Genomic DNA, 20,130 nt, shown 5'->3' on the forward strand with positions numbered 1-20,130 from the left:
AATACACTAAGAAAGAAGTTACTAAAGCCAGAAAGCAGGGGATCCAACTCTGGAGAGAAGTCAATATAAGTCCCAAGATGATGGTGAAGGAAAAAATCAGGATGACAGAGTAGCAAGCTATCAGTTCAGACTGCAATACACATGGAAACTTCCAGCAAAAATTAAAAAAAAAAATCAAATGGATAGATTACCTGATATGTTGGAAAAACTGAGATTTTTAGATTTTCCACTTTTGTAGAAAAGTTTGGAGATGAGTTAATAGACACAAAACAAGAAAATACAGTAATTATTAACTTCAGAGAAAACAAAATCCATGCATGAAAGGAAATCTAATTAATATATATATATATGTGGCCTAGCTGGGATGATATGCAAAGTGATAATAATATTAACACCGAACAACATTTGAGCAAAATTCCTTATAATGACACTGGGAGAATTCAGGTGGTATGGTAGGTATGACATTAATGGATAATACATAAAACATTAATGGATAATTAATGGATAATTCATAAAACAACCAGCAGCAATAAAAACATGTTATTTGGAAATCTTAAGGGAAAAAGCTGAAGAACTGGATGAAAGAGATGGAAAGAAATGGATGAAAGTAGTTGCCTTTGGGGAGTAAAAACTAGGGGCAGGAAGGAATGAGACCAAAGCCTTGGAAAATTATTTGACTTTTTAAATTGTTATGTTAATTGTTATGTTTTACTGTAGGAAAAATGAATATTTCCTTTTATGAGATTTGACAATGATATTAAAAATGCCTATAAGATCTGGTTGTATAAAAAATTGGGAAACTTATAATTATATATTTATTTTTATAATTATTTTATAATCATTTTATAATTATATATTTATAATTATATAATTATATAAATATATGATTATAATTATAATTATGTAAAAAAACACTGAAAGTAAAGGGCACTGGGCTTTACAAAGTTTTTTTCTCTCTTTCATTTTCCACACTCCCTGTTCTGTTAGTCATTTAATAATATTGTTAAAAATTAAAACTTTCAATAAAAACAGAGAATACCTGAGCCATTATCAGCAAACTGAGCAGTATTTTTAAAACAACAGCATTAGGAATATGTTAATGATAACTCAAATCATAGGTAACCCAATAGGATACAGTTTTCAGGGGCAACCCAAGAACAATGAGAAGCTCTACGCACAAACATTTGATGCAGATGAAATGTGGTTGATCTAATTGTAAGAGCAGCAATGATAATGAAGACGAAGAGATAGTTAAATACCCAAGGTCACTGGAAAGAAAGGTGGAAACTACTCCTGTGTCCAGGATTGAACATTATGAGAGCAAAATGCTTGTCTATGAACAATAGATGTTTTTACTTTTTTGTTTACTTGTTATTTATTCTTTAAAAATTTATTTGTCACAGAGAGAGAGAGAGAGCAGAGAGAGCCAGAGAGAACATGTGTGGGGGAGGGGCAGAGGGAGAAGCTAGAGAAGTGGGAGAAGCCAGGAGTCTCTGAGCAGGGAGCCTGCGGGTTGGGTGCAGGGCGGGGGTTGGGAGGGGTTGCTGATCCCAGGATCCTGGGAACATGACCTGAGCCCAAGGCAGACACCTAACCGACCAAGCCACCCAGGCACTCCTAAATTTCCAGCCACTTTGATCACATAGAAAAAAACCTGTATAAGGACAGCTGCTCTAATTCTCAGCACTATAAAGTCTATTAAAATACTTTGCAGATTCAGTACCCTGGGAAAAGATATTTCCCTTAACCTGTATACCAATGAAATCGCATTTCAACATTATAAAAACAGTCATGCTATATACATCCTACATTTATCAGTTGGCCATTTCTGTCTTGGAAAGCACAGTGACATCTGCCCATTGGAAGAAAAAGAAATCCAACACCCACAACAGGATAAAATTAAAATAATTTTCATATTCTCTTCGTATTTTTTCCATAAGACATTAATATACTTAGCAAACACTGCAGAGGGATGCTTGGGAGACTAAGAAAAATCTTACCAGACTATCTGTTAAACAAAACTGCCCTTAGTTAAGAACCTTCCTATAGGAACAGATTGTAAGGATTTAAAACATAATCATATGAAGAACAAGAACACATGGTTCTTAAATTAGTCATAAATGAAGCTCAAATAGTTCTCATACATTGTTTTTCATAGTCCTATTCAGTATTACCCACTCTAGTTTCCTAAAATTGGGCAAATGTTTTCTGTTTGAATATGCAGAGGTTGAAAGAGGAATATGTCTAATTCCTATTCATTCTTTGTCATGGATTGACTTAGATAGTTAATGTATATATAATATTATTTATATATAATTTATATAAAAATATCTATATATAAATATATAATATGTAATTTATATATAAATATTACTTATTTCCCATAGCTAAATTACCAGAGGCAAGAGTATCTGTTCACTTACATGATTAAAAGTCACCCAACTAAGAAACAAACCCACATAAATGATTATTTTAAAGTATTATTGATATTCATATAACATTTGCAGATTAAAAGCAAGTACTCACTTGCTTTACTAAGCATACTTAAACTGTGGTATTAAAAAATGAAAGGTACTACCAGTACTATATAATTATTTACTATTTCAGACAGTTCTGCTTAACAAAACTAGGAATACAATTAACCTCTAACTGCATATGAAGGTTATTAAGATGTATTTTGGATCTTGTGACATTTTATTATTTTCTCTAATAAAGATCTTGAATTATAATAAAGCACATCCAGGTAACTATGCTTTAGTCAGTTAATTTTCAGTTTTAATTTTCTTAGTCACTAAAATTTTTAAGTGCAACATGATTCCATTATATATAAGTGATCCTTTGTTGGATCTAGATTTTGAGTAGGTAAATAGAATTTCAGGAAAATAATCTGTCTAGAAACAGTGGTTACACATGAAACAGGATTGGCTTTTTTTGGACAGAATGTGTATTCTTTAAGCGATTATTCTCATCAAGTCCTGCACTGACTCAAAGTAAATAGGAGGTGACCTACTTTCAGAAATTCTTAGACAATATAATCTAGTAATTATCAGTGATAAAATATCCTTCTTAGAACATGATGCCCTAGGTACCTAGCAGAAGTGTTATATGTCTTACAATATTAATGAGTATTTTAAAAACCATGTGATACTCACATTACTGTATATGAATTCTTAGCTAAAACACAAACTTGTGAACAGGGTCCATAAAATGAGTAGAAAAAGAGAACAAGATTTCTTGTCTTCTGCATCGTTAATTGGATTTGCACAACAAATTCAGTGTTCCCATTTGGATTAATCAATGTAGTGGCTTAAGTATGCTATTAGCAAAACTCTGATCACTAGTTCAGTCCCTTATGATTAGTTAGCTTGGCAGAGGAACAAATTATTACATGAATGTGTGTTACTGTTCACAAGGCAAGCTCAATGAGCATATATGGATGACCACTGGAAGTCCGCACCACAGGGGAAAACTTCCACCAAAGTGCATAATGGTGTAAGAAACATCTCTCTCTTTTTAAAAATAGGCTCTACACCCAACATGGGGCTTGAACTCATGACCCTCAGATTAAGAGTCACGTGCTCTACCTCCTCAGCCAGCTAGACACCCCCAGAAACATCATTTTTTACATAAAACTAAGCAATTATTCCTATAAAAAAGGATAGAGAAATTATGTTTTAAAGCACACTTTTCTGTTTGCCATGCATTTTCTATTTATTTACTCTTTCTATTAAGCACCAAATAAAGCAAACCTACAGATTTGGCTAAGACAAGTGAAAGTCAAATTCTTGGCACAATGCTTCAATGTAAATAAAACTGTCAAGGAGCTACCTCTCAATAAACAGGATTTTGAAGCTCTATATAAGCAGAGTTCAACCTACAAAGAAGGCAGGGTTCTAAAAGTCCACTTCTAAATAGAGTATTCAAAATCAGGTTGATAGAAATGGTCTATGTTTTGGAGTCATGGTCACATGGAAATCTGTTTTTTTTTTTTTAAGATTTATTTATTTATTTATTTGACAGACAGAGATCACAAGTAGACAGAGAGGCAGGCAGAGAGAGACAGGGAAGCAGGCTCCCTGCTGAACAGAGAGCCTGATGTGGGGCTCGATCCCAGGACCCTGAGATCATGACCTGAGCCGAAGGCAGAGGCTTTAACCCACTGAGCCACCCAGGTGCCCCCACATGGAAATCTTATTTGCCAAAACTCATCAAACTGTACATTTCAGAGGTGCAATTTACTATGTGTATATTATATCTCAATAAACTTTGTTTTTTTAAAACATGTCCTAGGGGCACATTTGAACCACAGCTAATCATCATTTACATCCATTTCTATGAAAAAAAAAGAATTATGAGTTCTAAGTGGATAATGGCATATATCCATTTTTTTCCCCAACTCCAAAGCATTTCAAGAACTAGGGTGATCATTTCTAGGCACCTTAACATTCTCTATCAGCACAAGCAACAGTATTTCTCTACATCATTCATCCATCAAGTGTTCTAAATGGAAGGATCTTAACTTGCTTTTGTTCTTCATATGTATAAGTCATTCAAAAGTCAAACATTTGTATGTCGTGAAATGATAAAACCAAATGAATGGCCATTCTATAAAATCAAAAATTGGTAAAATATAAAAAATAATCAATAGAAAGAGTTTTCTACTTTTTAGTTCATCCAATACTACTTTGAACACTGGGAAATATGCAAAGTGATCTCTCCTCACAATGTATTTTAAACATAGGTGAGAAAACAACACAGAAAGACTAGATGACTTGTCTCAAATCACAAGTATAAGAGCTGAGACTCAAGTAGTCCTTATTCTCAAGGCAGTGTTTTTCCTATTACATCTGATATAGTTAGAATCATTTCTCATTTTTATAAGACATATTTGGTACTGGTTTAATAGTAAAAAACACTTTCGAGTCCAACTCAGAACTGAGCCAATTTCTGAATACTGAGGGATGAGCTGTATTTTGGCTGTTATGCCCCATGCCCTCAAAAATCACTAATTTTCTTTCAGTCACATAAATTTGAACATGATGGACTTCTTTAAACAACCTTACAAGTATAACCTATTGAGTAAATATATGACAAAGCTTTGCTCTCTCCCCTTCTTCTATTGTCATGGGCATAAAATCATGAACATTATGTACATCTAGTCACAAATTTATATGAGAGTTTCAAGTATAGGAACCTTTCAAGTACAAACAACTCTTCCCCTTTCATCTTTACAGAGTAAATTGCTGGCCTGATGACCCACCACCCCTGAATGCTTTAGTGTGTACTTCCTACAAACGATGACATTCTCTTATCTAACCATAACACAGCATGAAAATGTAGAAATTAACATGTTACACTACTATAGTCTAATCCTCAAACTACATACATATTTTAATGATTACATTAATAATGTTCTGCCTAAAGCATTCAATTCTGAACTATATATTGTATTTGCTTGTCAAGTCTCTTCAGTCAAGTTCAAGTCTCTTTGAACAGTTTCTCAATTTTTCCTTTATTTTCTTAACCCTGACAGTTCATGGATTACAGAATAGGTATTTTGTAGAATGTCACTTAATTTGAGTTTGTGTGAAATTTCCTTGAGATTATGCAGGTTATATGCATCTTTGCCAGAAATATCATAGAGTTGTTGCATTCTCACTGTGGCCTATTATAGGCGTATGATGCTGATTTGTTCCACTACTGATGACATTCACTTTGATTAGATAAAAGTGGGGTCTGCCAGGCATTCTGTTCCACCATAAAGTTACTCTTTCTTTCCCCTTTTGTAATGAATACATATTTTGTGCAGAGGTACTTTGAAATTTAAGTCCTGTTTCTCATCACTCTTGATTGATATTTGTATAGACTCATAGTTTCCTATTTTTTTCAATGGGTTATGATCTATCACTAACATTTGATGTTTAAGTTGTTCCAGATGTAATCAGTGGGAGTCCCTCAAGCTGGCTTGTCTGCGTGTGTGTGTGCGCACGCACGCATGAACACACACATGCACAAGCATCTGCCTGTATATGTGTGGCGTTGTTTTAAAAAACACGTCTCCATTATTGGAGTGATTTCTTATTTTCCAGAACAAGGTATTTCAGGGCTCATTTTGTACTTTCCTTGCCCTAGACCCAATCATTTCTCCAAGGAGTCCTAATTCCTTTTAATGGAGAATGGTATTTAGAAGCCAAAATCTGTGCATTGGTGTACTCATTGCTATTGGAGATGGCTGCCCCTAGGTCCTATTGTACAGAGATAGGGAGTATATGTTCACAGAAAGACACACACACTTATATCTATATTTATTTCTATTTTTTTCTATACATATTGAATACCAATGATACATCAAGCCTCAATTTCATTCTAATACCTCAGGGTTCATTCAGGTTTTCTCCTTTTCTGTATTACTTAGTCCCTTCTCTGACAGTGAGTAACTTCATTGTTCTTAACATATTTACTTATTTGATCCATTTCCCCATATGCTATATTTTCCCATCTCCACCACTACCCTTCCCCACATATATGACTTCTTCACCCTAATTTGGCTTCAACAACTACTTCCAGACCAACCCCATACCCCCATCAAGCTGGCATCTTCCTCATCCATATCAAACTCTGATACCCCATTAGCTGCCCCTACTCAGTAGAGATACTCTCCTTACCTTGCTCAGACTCTGATACTCCATGCTGTTTCTGCACGGATACTCTTCGCATCCTTCCCCTGGCATGGACACTCTTTTTATTCTCTCATCCTCTGATTTTTCTCTGTGCTAGGTCACCCTTGCATGGATGTTGTCTTCACCTTTCTTGGGCTCCAATACCCAATGCTAGGATGCTCTTCCTTCTTCACCCCATTCATGTTTTGACACCCCCCTTCTGGCCACTGTTCCCAAATTCCTCTCTGTTCAGTAGGGATACCTACCTTGCTCCATCCCACCTAATAATATTAGGACTGAAGGGGAAGGGAAGGTTTCACACATGAATTTAAAATACCACAATTAATTCACTTAATTTAAGCTACAAACTCACTTCCAAATTGTAAATATATTCAAGTAAAATATTCATTATGCTCTACACCTACTCTCAGCATATGGCAGTCCTCAAAAAGGAAAGGTGAAAATTAAGGATTTCAAGTTGAGGTCCACACACTTGGAGAAACTCCTATAGTCTGTAAGTGGGCAGGCAAGGTTACACACCTGAGTGCTAAAATAGAACTGATCATTCAGTAAAATCCTGCAAGGTACTTCTAAGAGGTGCTCTTTAGTATCTAGTAGGCCCAATAGAACTTCCATAATAAAGAGTCAATGATGAAATGGAATGAACTTAGATTTTGTTAAAAGCTGATAAAAGTTAAATAGAAATATAACTCAACATTTAAAACAATCACACAAAATAAGTCAGGGCACTGTAGACATACTATTACTTACTTTATCTACACAATCATCAAAAAATGCCAGGCTTGCATCTTTATCACTGACAAAAGAACATTCCTCAATGAAGCGAATGAACATTTGTGTTTTGGTCATCATGCTATAGAATTTTTGATGTGACCGGTCCCGGCTTCTTAAGAAAGCTGTTCAACATAAATTCATAATGTCACAAAATATAGCACCATTCAAAGATTCATTAAATTTTAAGCCAGGAGAAACTTGATTAACCACATACCCCCTCAACCCACCACTTTGAAGAAAAAGAAACGAAGACTCCTGAGAAGGGACATGACCTGAAAAAGACAGCAACAGGAAGGGAACTTCAATCCAGATCTTTCAAATCCTCACCCAGAATTGTCTCTGTGGTCCCCTCACTACCTTGAAGATTACACATAAAGTAGCAAATCTGAAAGCATGCTTAAAATTCCTTTTTTCCTCGAGCAGGTGTTGCATGCTCTATGCTCATGGCATGCTCTTTATCCATGTATTTGGCTTTCTCAAAGCCCCAGTTACATTTCTTCTAGTATTTGCTTATGTCTGTGTCTTACTGAAACAGAGTAAAAATTTACTTCCTGATTTCATGCTCCACGTTGCTCGCTGTGGTCAGTTACAGTACATTTGGGCCTTTTTTGGGGGCCCATAATCTCAAATTATTTCCATCTGTTCTCTCTGCTTAAAACTGTCTTCTACTTTTCTTTTGTGTGGCTAATTTCTACTCATCCCTGAGACCATGGCTCAGACATAAATTCCTTGGAAGGGATTTCTGTGATTTTAAGTTTTGAAATAAAGTGCTCATTCATATTATTTTCAAATTGCTTATCTTCTTGCCTATAAGCTCAATGGGAGAAGTGACCATGTCTCTCTCTCTCTCTCTTTTTGTGACCATGTGTCTTCTGCATACCACTATATACTTAGCATTTAGAGAAACTCAATATATGCTTATTAAATGAATTTCTCTTACAAATGTTATATACCACAAAAGAAAAATACATATGTATTATGACAGAAATTGTACTCCAGGGCTCTCCAACTTCTTTTGCTTCAGGGCACAAACAGAAAGTAATATTTCTAGAGCACACTGAAGTAAAATGAATGAGGCTGCCCATGCCTGGAGGTGGCCATCCCAGGGGCTCCTCTGAGTGTTCAATATTGCCCAGCTGCTTTGAAAGCTAAAAATATCAGTATCACAACACATCTGTGACACAACATTTCTACATGGTTAGGAAGCACTGTGCTTTTCAAATATTTAGCTAATGGGATTAGAACTAATGTGTCCAAGAAGTAACTAGTTTTGTGGAAATGGAGTACCAACAAAGTCAATCTTCACATATTCCCAAAATAGGTATGTGTTTTTATAAACATGAGCTATTAATTAACACAGAAAGCAACTGAATCATCACAAGGTTAAACTCAATAAAATGAAAAGTATAAAACTATACAATTACTCACCTTGTAGCGCAAAAAGAGAGGAGGCATCTGTGGCTGTCTCAGACGGGGCCTGTGTTATTGGTCTTAGGTATGATCTATAACCTTTTAAAATAGAGGCCATGAAATACAAAAATGCCTCTTGGATTTCCAGATCTATCATATGCAACCTTTTTCCAGAATTAAAATCATAGTCATTCATTGTTAAGTCCATTAGTCCATCGTCTCTTGGTCTCTGCTGCACTGTGAAGAAAATGAGTTTGAGTGGTTTTTCCAAACTGTTGAAACCAATGTTCAAAATGATATCAATATAAATTCATTATATAGGTAAGTCAAGTCATTCTGCTGTATACCTTAAACTTATACAGTCCTGTATGTCAATTATATCTCAATAAAATTGAAAGAACTACATGTGCTGTATTCAAAAGGTCTCAAGCTACCTGAACTCTGTGTTTATACAACTTCATGACAGGTAAACCCTGGCAAAGCTTGCTACATCATTTTTTAGGCTCTGCTGCATATATTTCAACCAAAGTAAATATAAAATTATTTGTTTATCTGACAACCATCAAAAAAATTCATGTTCTGAAGCAACTATATATAAACTAATAAATGAAAATCATAGCAACCATATCAGCAGGATACAGGGGTAAATGCATTAGTCCTATCTCTGCCCACTGCCCACTCCTTTTAAAAAATATAAGTGCCTACAGGAAAAACACATGAGGATTAAAATGTGAAAAACAGCTCTTCCTCTTCCTGAACAATTCAATGCTAAAGCCATTAGTAGCAAAATAATAAATTCACAATAGAGAGGCCTGGTAGACGCCACCTTAAGTGCACAAAGTAGACATCGTCATAAATTATGGGACATATGGTAAGGATGTTGTAAGGATCCTAGGTAAGGATGCTAGGAAAGGAACATAGTGTCACTTCTACGATAGTCTTGCCAAAGACATCTGACCTGTATTTACCATGAGGAAAACCCACATCATGGACCATTCTATGATAGGAAGTATCATCTTCAAAAGAATCAAGAAGAAGAAGGAAAAATCAAGGAACTGTTTAGAGAAAAGCAGACTAAATAGACTTAAACTAAATTATAACACCTGATTTGGAAATAGATGACTTTGCTATAAAGAACATTATTATGATAACTGATGAAACTAGAATCTGGTCTGTGGATAAAGATGACAGTAACGCTCAATGATAATTTCCTGATTTTCATGGTTATATTGCACTGATACAGAAGAATATGTTTTTTGGTAGGAAATATATTCCATTTGGAAGTAATGGGGCATCTATTCTCAAAGGTCAGAGAAATATCTGTGATTGTTTCAAAATTTAAACACTTTTTAAAATATGAGGAACAATAAATTACCTTAGAGAGTTTTTTTTTCTTCTTTCTGGAGTTGTTATTGTCCAAAAAAATAACAGTACTAGGAAGAATGTGGGCATTGATACATAAGGCCTAGATTTTAATCCTAACTTCATCCTTGTTAACTGTCTGATCTCTGACAAGCTATTTCACCTCCCTCAACTTCTATATGTGAAAGTGCCCACTGTAAAGTGTTACACAATCGTTAACTACCAGTACTGTTTAAAAGCTTATAGTTTTAAGATTCTGCCCTTCAGTTGAGCTGGATGGGCTATTTCACTGAATTTAATAATATTTTAAATATTGCTGCAAAAGCTGCTGGACTTCTCAGCCACTTAAAAGAAGTACATGCCTTGTTAGAGAGCAATTAACTAGTTAGCTTAACTAAAGTTCTATACATAATTTATTTGTTCTATAAGATAAAATATTGTTCTATTGGGATGTCACCATAACCCAGTCCTTATAAGCTGCTTCCAAATCAACTGCTTATTTTAAGGTTTGCTTTGGAAACATTGTCTTCTTCCATGCCTATTTCCAAATATTCAGGCACTTTGAACCCTCCAGGATATAGTCCCCTTCCTATGTTTACATTTCACCTAATACATAAATGAAAACCTCAAATATTGCTGTATTATCACTGACCATTTTTTCACACAATAATTTAGTAAGTATTAAATTATGGGTCCTGATTGGGCTGTTGTTATAAAATACCAAGAGGATTAGATAAATGATAAATACATAAATGAGAACCTCAAATATTGCTACACCATCACTGACCATTTTTCATACAATAAGTTTTAATTTATGGGCCCTGAATGAGCCATTGTTATAAAATACCAAGAGGATTAAAGAAATGAAGGTTTAATTCTTCTTATCAGTATTTCTGGATCACTGACAAGGTATTCTTATATAAGCTTTTTACTGAAGTATTCCATATCCTAATCAATTTTCATTTTGATTAATTTCTTAATGCATTTGGCAAGCTTCTATTTTCAAATTATTTGAGGTAAGCCATAGCATTAATCCATGAAAGGCGAAAAGGATATGACCCAGCTCTCACCCCATCAAAATCATCAGCATTTTCTAATTTAAACCATCTGTCTTAAATTTTCAAAACTAAACTTCTATTCTATGTATGAAGAAAATATACAAGAGGAAACCCTTATTTTTCCCCTGGCATTTCAATAATGGTAAAATTAAAGAAAACAGTGACCTTAACCTCTTTTTCAATTTTATTATTCGAAAATGGTTCTATGAAAATGTAGTAGATATAAAATATAAATTTTATAAATTTCCTATTCAGATTCTAACAAATTTTGCTTTAATGTTCATTTGCCCTTAAGATTATAAAAAAATTCCCCTCAGATAAAATAAACAGTATCCTTTTACAAGTAAGGCAAAGTAATTGGAGTCCTTTTTCAGATTAAATTACTTCCTTTAATTAAGTTATACACTTACATTTTGCCAACTGCTGGTGCAAATTATTCAGAGTGTTCATCAGATTTTTACATGGTTTCTTTGGAAGTATCTTCCAGGCTACATTTTTCTTGTCACCAGTTCTGAGATTAAATGACAACAATAATATATTTGTTAGGAGGACTTTTTTTGCTATACATAAAAAAGGGAAAAGAGAAAATACATTGAACAAAAAATAAAACATGCAAAAAATTCTAATTAATAGGAGAAAAATACTCAGGTTAAGCTGGGATGCAGAATATTTAAAAATTAATTCACACGAGGGAAGAGCCCTGTATTAAATATAGCTCAAAAATTTATAATTATGTCAGTACTGAGTAAATTCCACTTGCATTATTATGCCAATCACTACACACTTAATATGGTGGTCATTACTCAAAACCCCATTTAAGAGAATTTAGATACCTAAATATTGGGAAAATCCTACCAATGAGAGGTTTTCTTTCTTACAGACTATAAGAAAAGGCACTGTGGAAAACTTGAACTCCTACAGAAAAAATGAACTGATGATCCAGAAAGCTTATCAAAATTCTTGAGTATATTTAAATATTGAGTTTCTTAGTTTTCTACAAGTAAAATTTGTTTTTGTTTCTTTCAGAAAAGTAATATTTGTTTTTGTTTCTTTCTTTAATCTATAAAATTAAATTATTTGGATAAAGGATAACATTCCAAAATACTTTTAAAACTATAAAAGAGGATATCTGCTTAAAAGTGGTAGCTTTGTACTCCTACACTCTCCTTTATGACAATTATTGTAACATGGTTATTCTTCAAACTATACAAGGGGTGAGAGAAGAAAAGAGACAGTGATAAAACACCATAAAGCTTTCAGACTTAACTATAGCTTTGTTGATTTCATTCTTTATTAAATCTTTTTATACTTTAAAAGCTATGAATACCTTTTTTTTTTTTTTTTTTTTTTTAAGAAAACTTGAGAAGTGGAGAGAAAAAGAAGAAAAGTAAATCACTCATGTTCTAAAGACAATAATAGGGGCGCCTGGGTGGCTCAGTGGGTTAAAGCCTCTGCCTACGGCTCAGGTCATGATCCCAGTTCCTGGGATCGAGCCCCACATCGGGCTCTTTGCTCAGCAGTGAGCCTGCTTCCTCCCCTCTCTCTCTGCCTGCCTCTCTGCCTACTTGTAATCTCTGTCTGTCAAATAAAATAAATAAAATCTTTAAAAAAAAAATAAAGACAATAATAAAGTCCAGGTGTACAGTGGAAGTTGAATTTTTTTTTTTTTTTATGTTCTCTGTACTTCCCACAGAACAAAAAGGGCAAAATTATCACCTTGGAAACTAAACAAAGAAAAAAGAATGGATGGGAAAGCTTAGGTTGATAAAGAATCTCTGTCTTGGATTCTACCCTATCTTTCCACAAATGAGGATAAAAGCACAGAGTCAACTGCAGATGTCCTACAGTGAAGGTTATATTTCATTTATAATGTGACTCAGGGGCATGGAATCTTGCATTACAGGGAGAGAATACAATGTAGAACACTTTTTACATTATTTTTTCTTGGTAAAACTTTGCAACACAGCACTCCCACTGTACCTTGTTCATTGTGTGAGTGCCTGCTTTATAAACTAGATTATGAGCAACAGGAGAAAGGAGTATAATTGGTTTGCCTTTTTATTCCCAGTGCCTAGCAAAAAAGGGAATTCAAGATATATCTGCAGTATAAATGAGCAGAATCTTGGTATCTGTGCATTGCATCTAATTTCTATAATTTATTCACATAACTTCCTCCTCTTGCCCTTGATGTCGTCACTCTAAAACTTGGCTGGGTTGGAGAGTCTTAATTTAGTTCCTGAGTTTGAGTCTATGATAGCCTTCTGCATTTTTATTCATGGTGACTTCCACTTACAAGATTACTGTTACATAAATAACCAATAATTAGCAGCAGAGGTACTGGTTTTAGAGCTGGACAGTAATGGTTTCAAAATCCAGCTGGCAGTAGATAGTAACTATGAGCCTTCTGATAAATTAGTTAAAAATCTAAGCTTTGGTTTCCTTACCTGTCAGAGGAGTTAATAAAAACTACCTCACAAAATACAAAGAATAAGATGCAATAACATAGGTTATGTATATAGCTTTATGCCTAGTACAGCTATTAATTTCCCTTTCTTCAAAAATTTATTGACATACATAACATACTTTGTATTCTATGTATCTAAGAGAGGGCAAAAGAAACCAAAATTGCATATTCAGAACCTGTTTTTCTTTCAAATTTCAGACTGAGGTTCCAGAAATTCTGGATGAAGGAAAGTAGAAAGCTGTTAAGTTCACTAGTTTAGTCCTTCTATAGGCAATAATAACAAGAAGGAAGACTGCTTATGAGTGCAAATGACCCATGTTTTCTTTCATTCTTTAACTCAATGGTGATCAAAACAAAAACATAAAGTTAAAAAAATTCTTTTAACAGACTGGAAAGTATAAAAGAGGGTAAATGTAACTTATTACCATAAAAATACAGTATATACTAATTTATCACTCTTCATTTCAATTTTTAAAAACATTGTGTCATGTAACAACTGGCAAAGAAAAGAGATATTACTTTCATATTTAAAGAATTAAATATTCCTGGTAATGAATGACATGTTCCTCGTAAAGAATCTTTGATTCTGAAAATCCATATAAAAAGTGGCTTTTATGCATAAAGTATATTCCATATTTTCTTGGTTAAGCGTTGTCTGAAAAAAAATTTTTGATAGTGTATATGCTTTATAACAGAAAAGTATTCTCTTGCTATAATATATTATTTATCATTTTACATTTTTTTATATTATATATTATTTTTCCTATAATAAAAAGCCATTTTTTTCTAGTGGTTTAGGCACTTGAGGTTTCAACATACAAGATTAGAATTAACATATGATTATAGAATTAAATCAAAAGGCTTTAATATGAAATATGCTTGCTTATTAAAAATGGAGTAAAACCTATTGCACATACACATATTTAAGTTGTAAAAGGTGCACCAGCTTTTGGGCTTTACTGATAGACTAACTCATAGTTATTTTAAGTATGTCCTGTGAATGCAATGTGGTCATTGCATCAATTTCCTCTTCCCTGAATAGCCTAAGTATGATTAAATTGAAAATAAAGGGTACAAGAGAACAACTGAATTATAAAAAAAAAAAAAAAACTATAAAAATAGAGCTCCAGTAGTTACAACTTAAATATTATTCCAATAAAAAAGGAAACTTACAAAGTCCTAATATTCCTAAAGTATAAAGGTGATAAAATCATGTATAATTTAAAAGTTATTTTAAAAATTTAAAGCAGTATATAAATTTTTCTTGAAGTTTTAGCATTCTAATAGTATTACACAAGACTTAGAAATAGAATTGAAATATCAGGTTATAGTACTCCAATTCAATTTGTGATTTTACCCATACTTATCTGGAAAATGGAAAATAAATTCTTCTGTTTTTAAGCTCAATTTCACTTCTGCTAAATTTCTAAGTATAAGATTATAATAATGTTTCTTAAATATTTAAAGATCTGAGGATTAAATATATATTTTCTTTACAGTAAAACCTAATACCCTAATCTATCCCACTGAACAGTACAAGTTGGGGGAGTCTGGGTGGTTCAGTTGGTTAAGTATGTGACTCTTGATTTTGGTTCAGGTCATGATCGCAGGGTGGTAAGATCCAGCTCCATGCTGGGCTCTGGGTTCAGCATGGAGTCTGCTTGAGATTCTCTCCCTCTACTCCTGTCCCTTCCCCAGTTCTCACACTCTCATTCTCTCTCTCTAAAATAAATAAAATCTGGGAAAAAAAAGAATAGTATGAGTTGATTCAAAGATGGTAATAACCATCTTTGGTTACAATATAGCTCAAAAGAATTCTAATTAGCATTCAAAAAATATACAATTACATACGTACACTATGAAGTTGTAATTGATTTGGTATAGAATCACTACAATGTACTTACTGAGAAATGGTGTTGGTATCTAGGTCAACACAACTAACATCTGGTGGAGGATCATAGAGATCAAAGTATCTTGAATCAATTCCTACTATGAATGGACATGGTGCACTCAAGACATCTGCTAAAGCCAATGGGCAGAGAGGAACATACGGGCATGGCCAGTGGAAAGGGAAAATCATCTTGGATAAATAAAAGACAGGAGAATATTCAGCTGTTTGACAATGAAGCATAATTTATCAGCATACACAAAAAACTGTCTTTTAAATATACATACCTGAAGTCTAGCATTTGATAACAAATAAAATAATTATAATATTAATGGTCAGAAAATTAACATTTTTTCACAACATAAAAATTCATTACTCCCTGAATTTTAGCTAAGTCTCAAAGTAGCTTTAAATTAAATAAAAAAATTAGGTCTAGAATGAAATTGATTGCCAATAAGAACTTTGATACTCACAGACACTAATGCTTCTGTCACACTAGTAAGCACGGAAGGCCTTAAGGAATGGATGAGAATCTTATGTTCTGTTACTGCAAACACCAGTAGTGTCACAGCATTTTCAGGACCTAAATTTTGAAGTAGTGTTGAAAACTTGCCACCACTGTCAATCCAAACAAAAATACACAATTAAAAAAAAATTCAAATACCTCATTATCCAAAATAGTGAAAAAAGGTCATGATTAGTGTAGGATTATATTATTTATTCAACTTTAAATGTGACTGCTCCCTTATGTGTGAAAAAATGTCACCAGAAACACATTATGAAAATAATGAAGTTTTCTGAGGTTTCAGAATTATTTAATTATTGTGCATTGTATTCAATATAGAAAATGAAAAGTTTTTTTTCTTTTCATAAAAAGATCTGTTATGCAGATAATGTCCAAGTAAAGAATTCAATCTATAAGGGGGATATTTTAGTTGAAAGCATATTTGTTTTATGGAAGTTTGTTTTTTAGTGGCTCATCTTTCATGGAGATTATCAGAAAAATGCATGACTTACAGGTCTACTTCTTTTAAGGTAAATATGTCTATTAAAATTTGGATTTACAAATGGACTATCTTTGGTGATATAATGGTAAGAATAATGTGATATCAACAGCTACCAAGTCGAGCAATGGTATACACATAAAAAGCAAATAAATAACCTAAACTGAGACATTCTGTGTGATAATAAATACTGAACTGACAAAGTAAGTAATTCAGTAAGCCAATCAGTATGTTGCCCTTATAATGCTAAATAACTGGCTTCACCAAATTAACGTTTTTTTAAATAAAGCAGAACTAATAACAAGTCTCTTGAAGAAATGCAAACATGTCCACTAAAACTCTGTGCATGTTCAGAGCAGCATTATTTATTATAGCCAAAAAGCAGAAACAAGCCAAATGTCCATCAACTGATAAATGAATAACTAAAATGTGGTCTATCTATATAATGGTATATTTGTTTGAAACAGAACGGAATAAAGTAATGATGATACAACATGGATGAATTTTGGACAATTTATTATATGTGAAAGAAGCTAAAACCAAAAGGTCACATATTATATGATTCCATTTATATGAAATATCCGGAATAGGCAAATCTGGTTGAATCTGTAGAGACAGAAAGATTCATGGTTGCCCTGGGCTGGGGAGTGTGTATGTGTATGTGTGTGTGTTTGTGCGTGTAGAAATGGGAGAAATGGGAGGGAAGGTAACTGAAAGGGCACAAGGGTTCTCCTTTAGAGTGACGCAAATGGTTTAAAATTGATTATAATGACCTCTCTAAATCTCTATACTTACAGAGTGAATATAACCACTGAATCGTACAATTTAACTGGGTGAATTATATGGCATGTGAATCATATTGATAACGCTGTTCTAAAAAAAAATTGTCTTGGGTAATTTAGGATCATTTTATTTAAAGTCTCAGTCAGTCAGTATTTTAGTTTATTTCAGCTCAAACAAAGGTTAAGAAAACACTGCTCACTCTGGACCAAGACCTAGTGATGAAATAACCTGCAATTCTTACAAAATTAATGTCAAAGATGGCAGCTGGTCTCCCTTAGGTACGTGCTACAAAATAACTTAATTATATCATAACTATTTCTCTGCTAGAAAATTACATAGCTAATTACATTTCAGGAAGTGATACTTTTGAAAATATATTTCATAATTTCTCTTAACTTCTGAGTGAGGAAATACCTTGTTTTATTCCATGGTTAGTATTTAGGAGTATCTTTTTTATTTGTGGATTAAATTTAAAATTAATTGCATTTGAATGCTCTTCAGAAGATATTTAAAGCTAAAAATAACTCTTTTCATACTCAAATTCTATATACATATATACCTATTTATGTAACAGTAAGTACTTGATAAATAATGGATACATAAAAATACCAAACTATTATAAAGGTTTTTCTTTTTCCTTTAAGTAAAAGGAATTTAGGTAGGATACAGTTAAATGAGAAGTATTTCTATCAGTATCTGAAATTTTACCTAGGGAAAAAAAAATATTTGAATGTCACTTTAGCTCACACTAGATTTGAAGAAACACAAGTAAAAAGGAAGTTTTACTTGCCTTAGTGGAAGAGGTGAAGAAACAGGTTGACTGAGAATCAGATTATCATGTGGTGATAACTAGAAGAAAATTTACAATAAAGTGTTTGAAATATAAAGATGAGCTTTAAAATACTTTCTGGTAAAAAAAAAAAAAAGTAGGCTAATAATGATGTCCACGAAGTTTCAATATATACATTAACCAGTATATGAATTGTTTATGTCACTTATTAAGATCCTGAAAAGCATTTCCTAACCACTGACCTCTTCTAACTACTAACTTTTCCTATTCTGAATTCTCTTTTCCCCTAATGCAAATTTAATAAAATTTTATTGAAAGACCAAATTATTCATTTAATACCACAAAATCAGGATTAGCAACCCTATGGCCTCCAGGGCAAATCCACAGGCCACCTGGTTTTTTGTTTGTTTGTTTGTTTGTTTTAGACCACCTGTTTTTACAAATAAAGTTTTATTAGAACAGTAGCACTGCTCATTTGTTTAGGTATGATCTATAGCTGTTTTTTCACAGTAGGAGCTGAGTAGTTTTGACAGAGATAGCATGGCCTATAAAGACTAAAATATTTACTGTTTGGTCCTCAACAGAAAAAAGAGTTACCACCTTCTGTCATAAAACAAATCTTTTATGTGTATTCAAACTGAGTCATATATATATATGTATATATATACATATATATACACACACACACACATTCACATATACATATACATACATACACACACACACACACACATACATATATTCTGGCACTAAATACCAAGAAGACATGTGGATATACAAACTGATTATGAAGATTATAAAAATGATATTTTTTCTAGACATTTTATCTGTATCAATAATACAATTGTTTTATCTACATTTTAAAATTTATGCATATTTAGGCATATTTCCACAAATCTCTAAATACCTATTTGCCAAATACTTGTAATTTTGAATGATACCCCACCTCCATTAAGGGCTGTGATAAATACGGTAAAGCACATATAGTGATAACACATAATAATATTTTCTTTATAGAAATTGCTTTGTAAATGGTGATTAAATAAGAGACATCTTACAGATCAAGAGCACAAACAAAAAAAGAAATGTAAACAAAAGAGCAAAGATACAGTCATTTGGGACAAGCTATAGGGAAAATAATTTATGTTCATTTTGAACTTTCCCATCACAAAGCTATGAACCTTCCTTCCTACATAATATATATAAAACATACAACTTTTCCTTATATCTACTCTAATATATTTAACTTCAGGAATATATGCCAAAGGTTAGGGGAAAGAAATTCCTTTTTGTATGTTCAAAATGTCTACTGCCAACTGCTTTAACTCTTCGAACTTTTATCTCAGGGGAAACATTCGATGTCTGCCGAGGAGGCAGTTAATAAAACACTAAGGGCCCAAATTCCAAAATGAACTACTATCTGATTCTTTAGATAATATTTGTTCTTTTCCTCCATTTATAATTGTTATTCTTATGGTACATTTTGACAGAGCCAATAATGATTTAATAGGGTACTTAAATCAAGAAAATCTTACCTGGACTAAAATTCGTGGTCTCTGAGGAGATGGAAAAGGAACTTTATGCATAAAATGAGAAATATGCCTTAAAAACAAACAGACAAGAACCCAATTGATTCCAAAGTGAATACCATATACTATAAAGGTCAACATGTCACAAGTCTGAGTTGAGTCAAATGTTCTGTGTACTTCGAAATTCCTTGCTTTAGGATACAAGAGTTTAAGTAACAGATGGTATAAACAATAATCAAATAGACAATGAAGATATTTAGATCTCACTTGCAACAAATTTTACTGCATAAAACATTATTCAATAGAATAAAGAATGTGTTTATCTAATTTTCCTTTAAATTCATGATATCTAAAGATAGTAGGGGATATTTTAAAAAGTTCATAATAA

General features: G+C 33.0%; 1 protein-coding gene across 2 annotated transcripts in view; it reads right to left on the minus strand.

Moving 5' to 3' along the window:
• DENND4A (DENN domain containing 4A) overlaps positions 1-20,130 on the minus strand; it is a 130,983-nt gene that overhangs the window by 48,393 nt on the left and 62,460 nt on the right. The window contains exons 8-14 of one of the 2 annotated variants that reach the window (XM_059180844.1): positions 19,749-19,815; positions 18,214-18,272; positions 16,110-16,254; positions 15,653-15,828; positions 11,695-11,795; positions 8,883-9,101; positions 7,431-7,576 (exon numbers count right to left, since the gene is read on the minus strand). In XM_059180844.1, coding sequence (XP_059036827.1) covers positions 7,431-7,576; positions 8,883-9,101; positions 11,695-11,795; positions 15,653-15,828; positions 16,110-16,254; positions 18,214-18,272; positions 19,749-19,815 — 913 coding nt within the window. Of the gene's footprint in view, positions 1-7,430; positions 7,577-8,882; positions 9,102-11,694; positions 11,796-15,652; positions 15,829-16,109; positions 16,255-18,213; positions 18,273-19,748; positions 19,816-20,130 lie in introns of those variants that run through there. The other variant, XM_059180843.1, reaches the window with a different exon arrangement.

Source organism: Mustela lutreola, chromosome 7, assembly GCF_030435805.1.
Source record: "Mustela lutreola isolate mMusLut2 chromosome 7, mMusLut2.pri, whole genome shotgun sequence".
NCBI lineage: Eukaryota > Metazoa > Chordata > Mammalia > Carnivora > Mustelidae > Mustela > Mustela lutreola.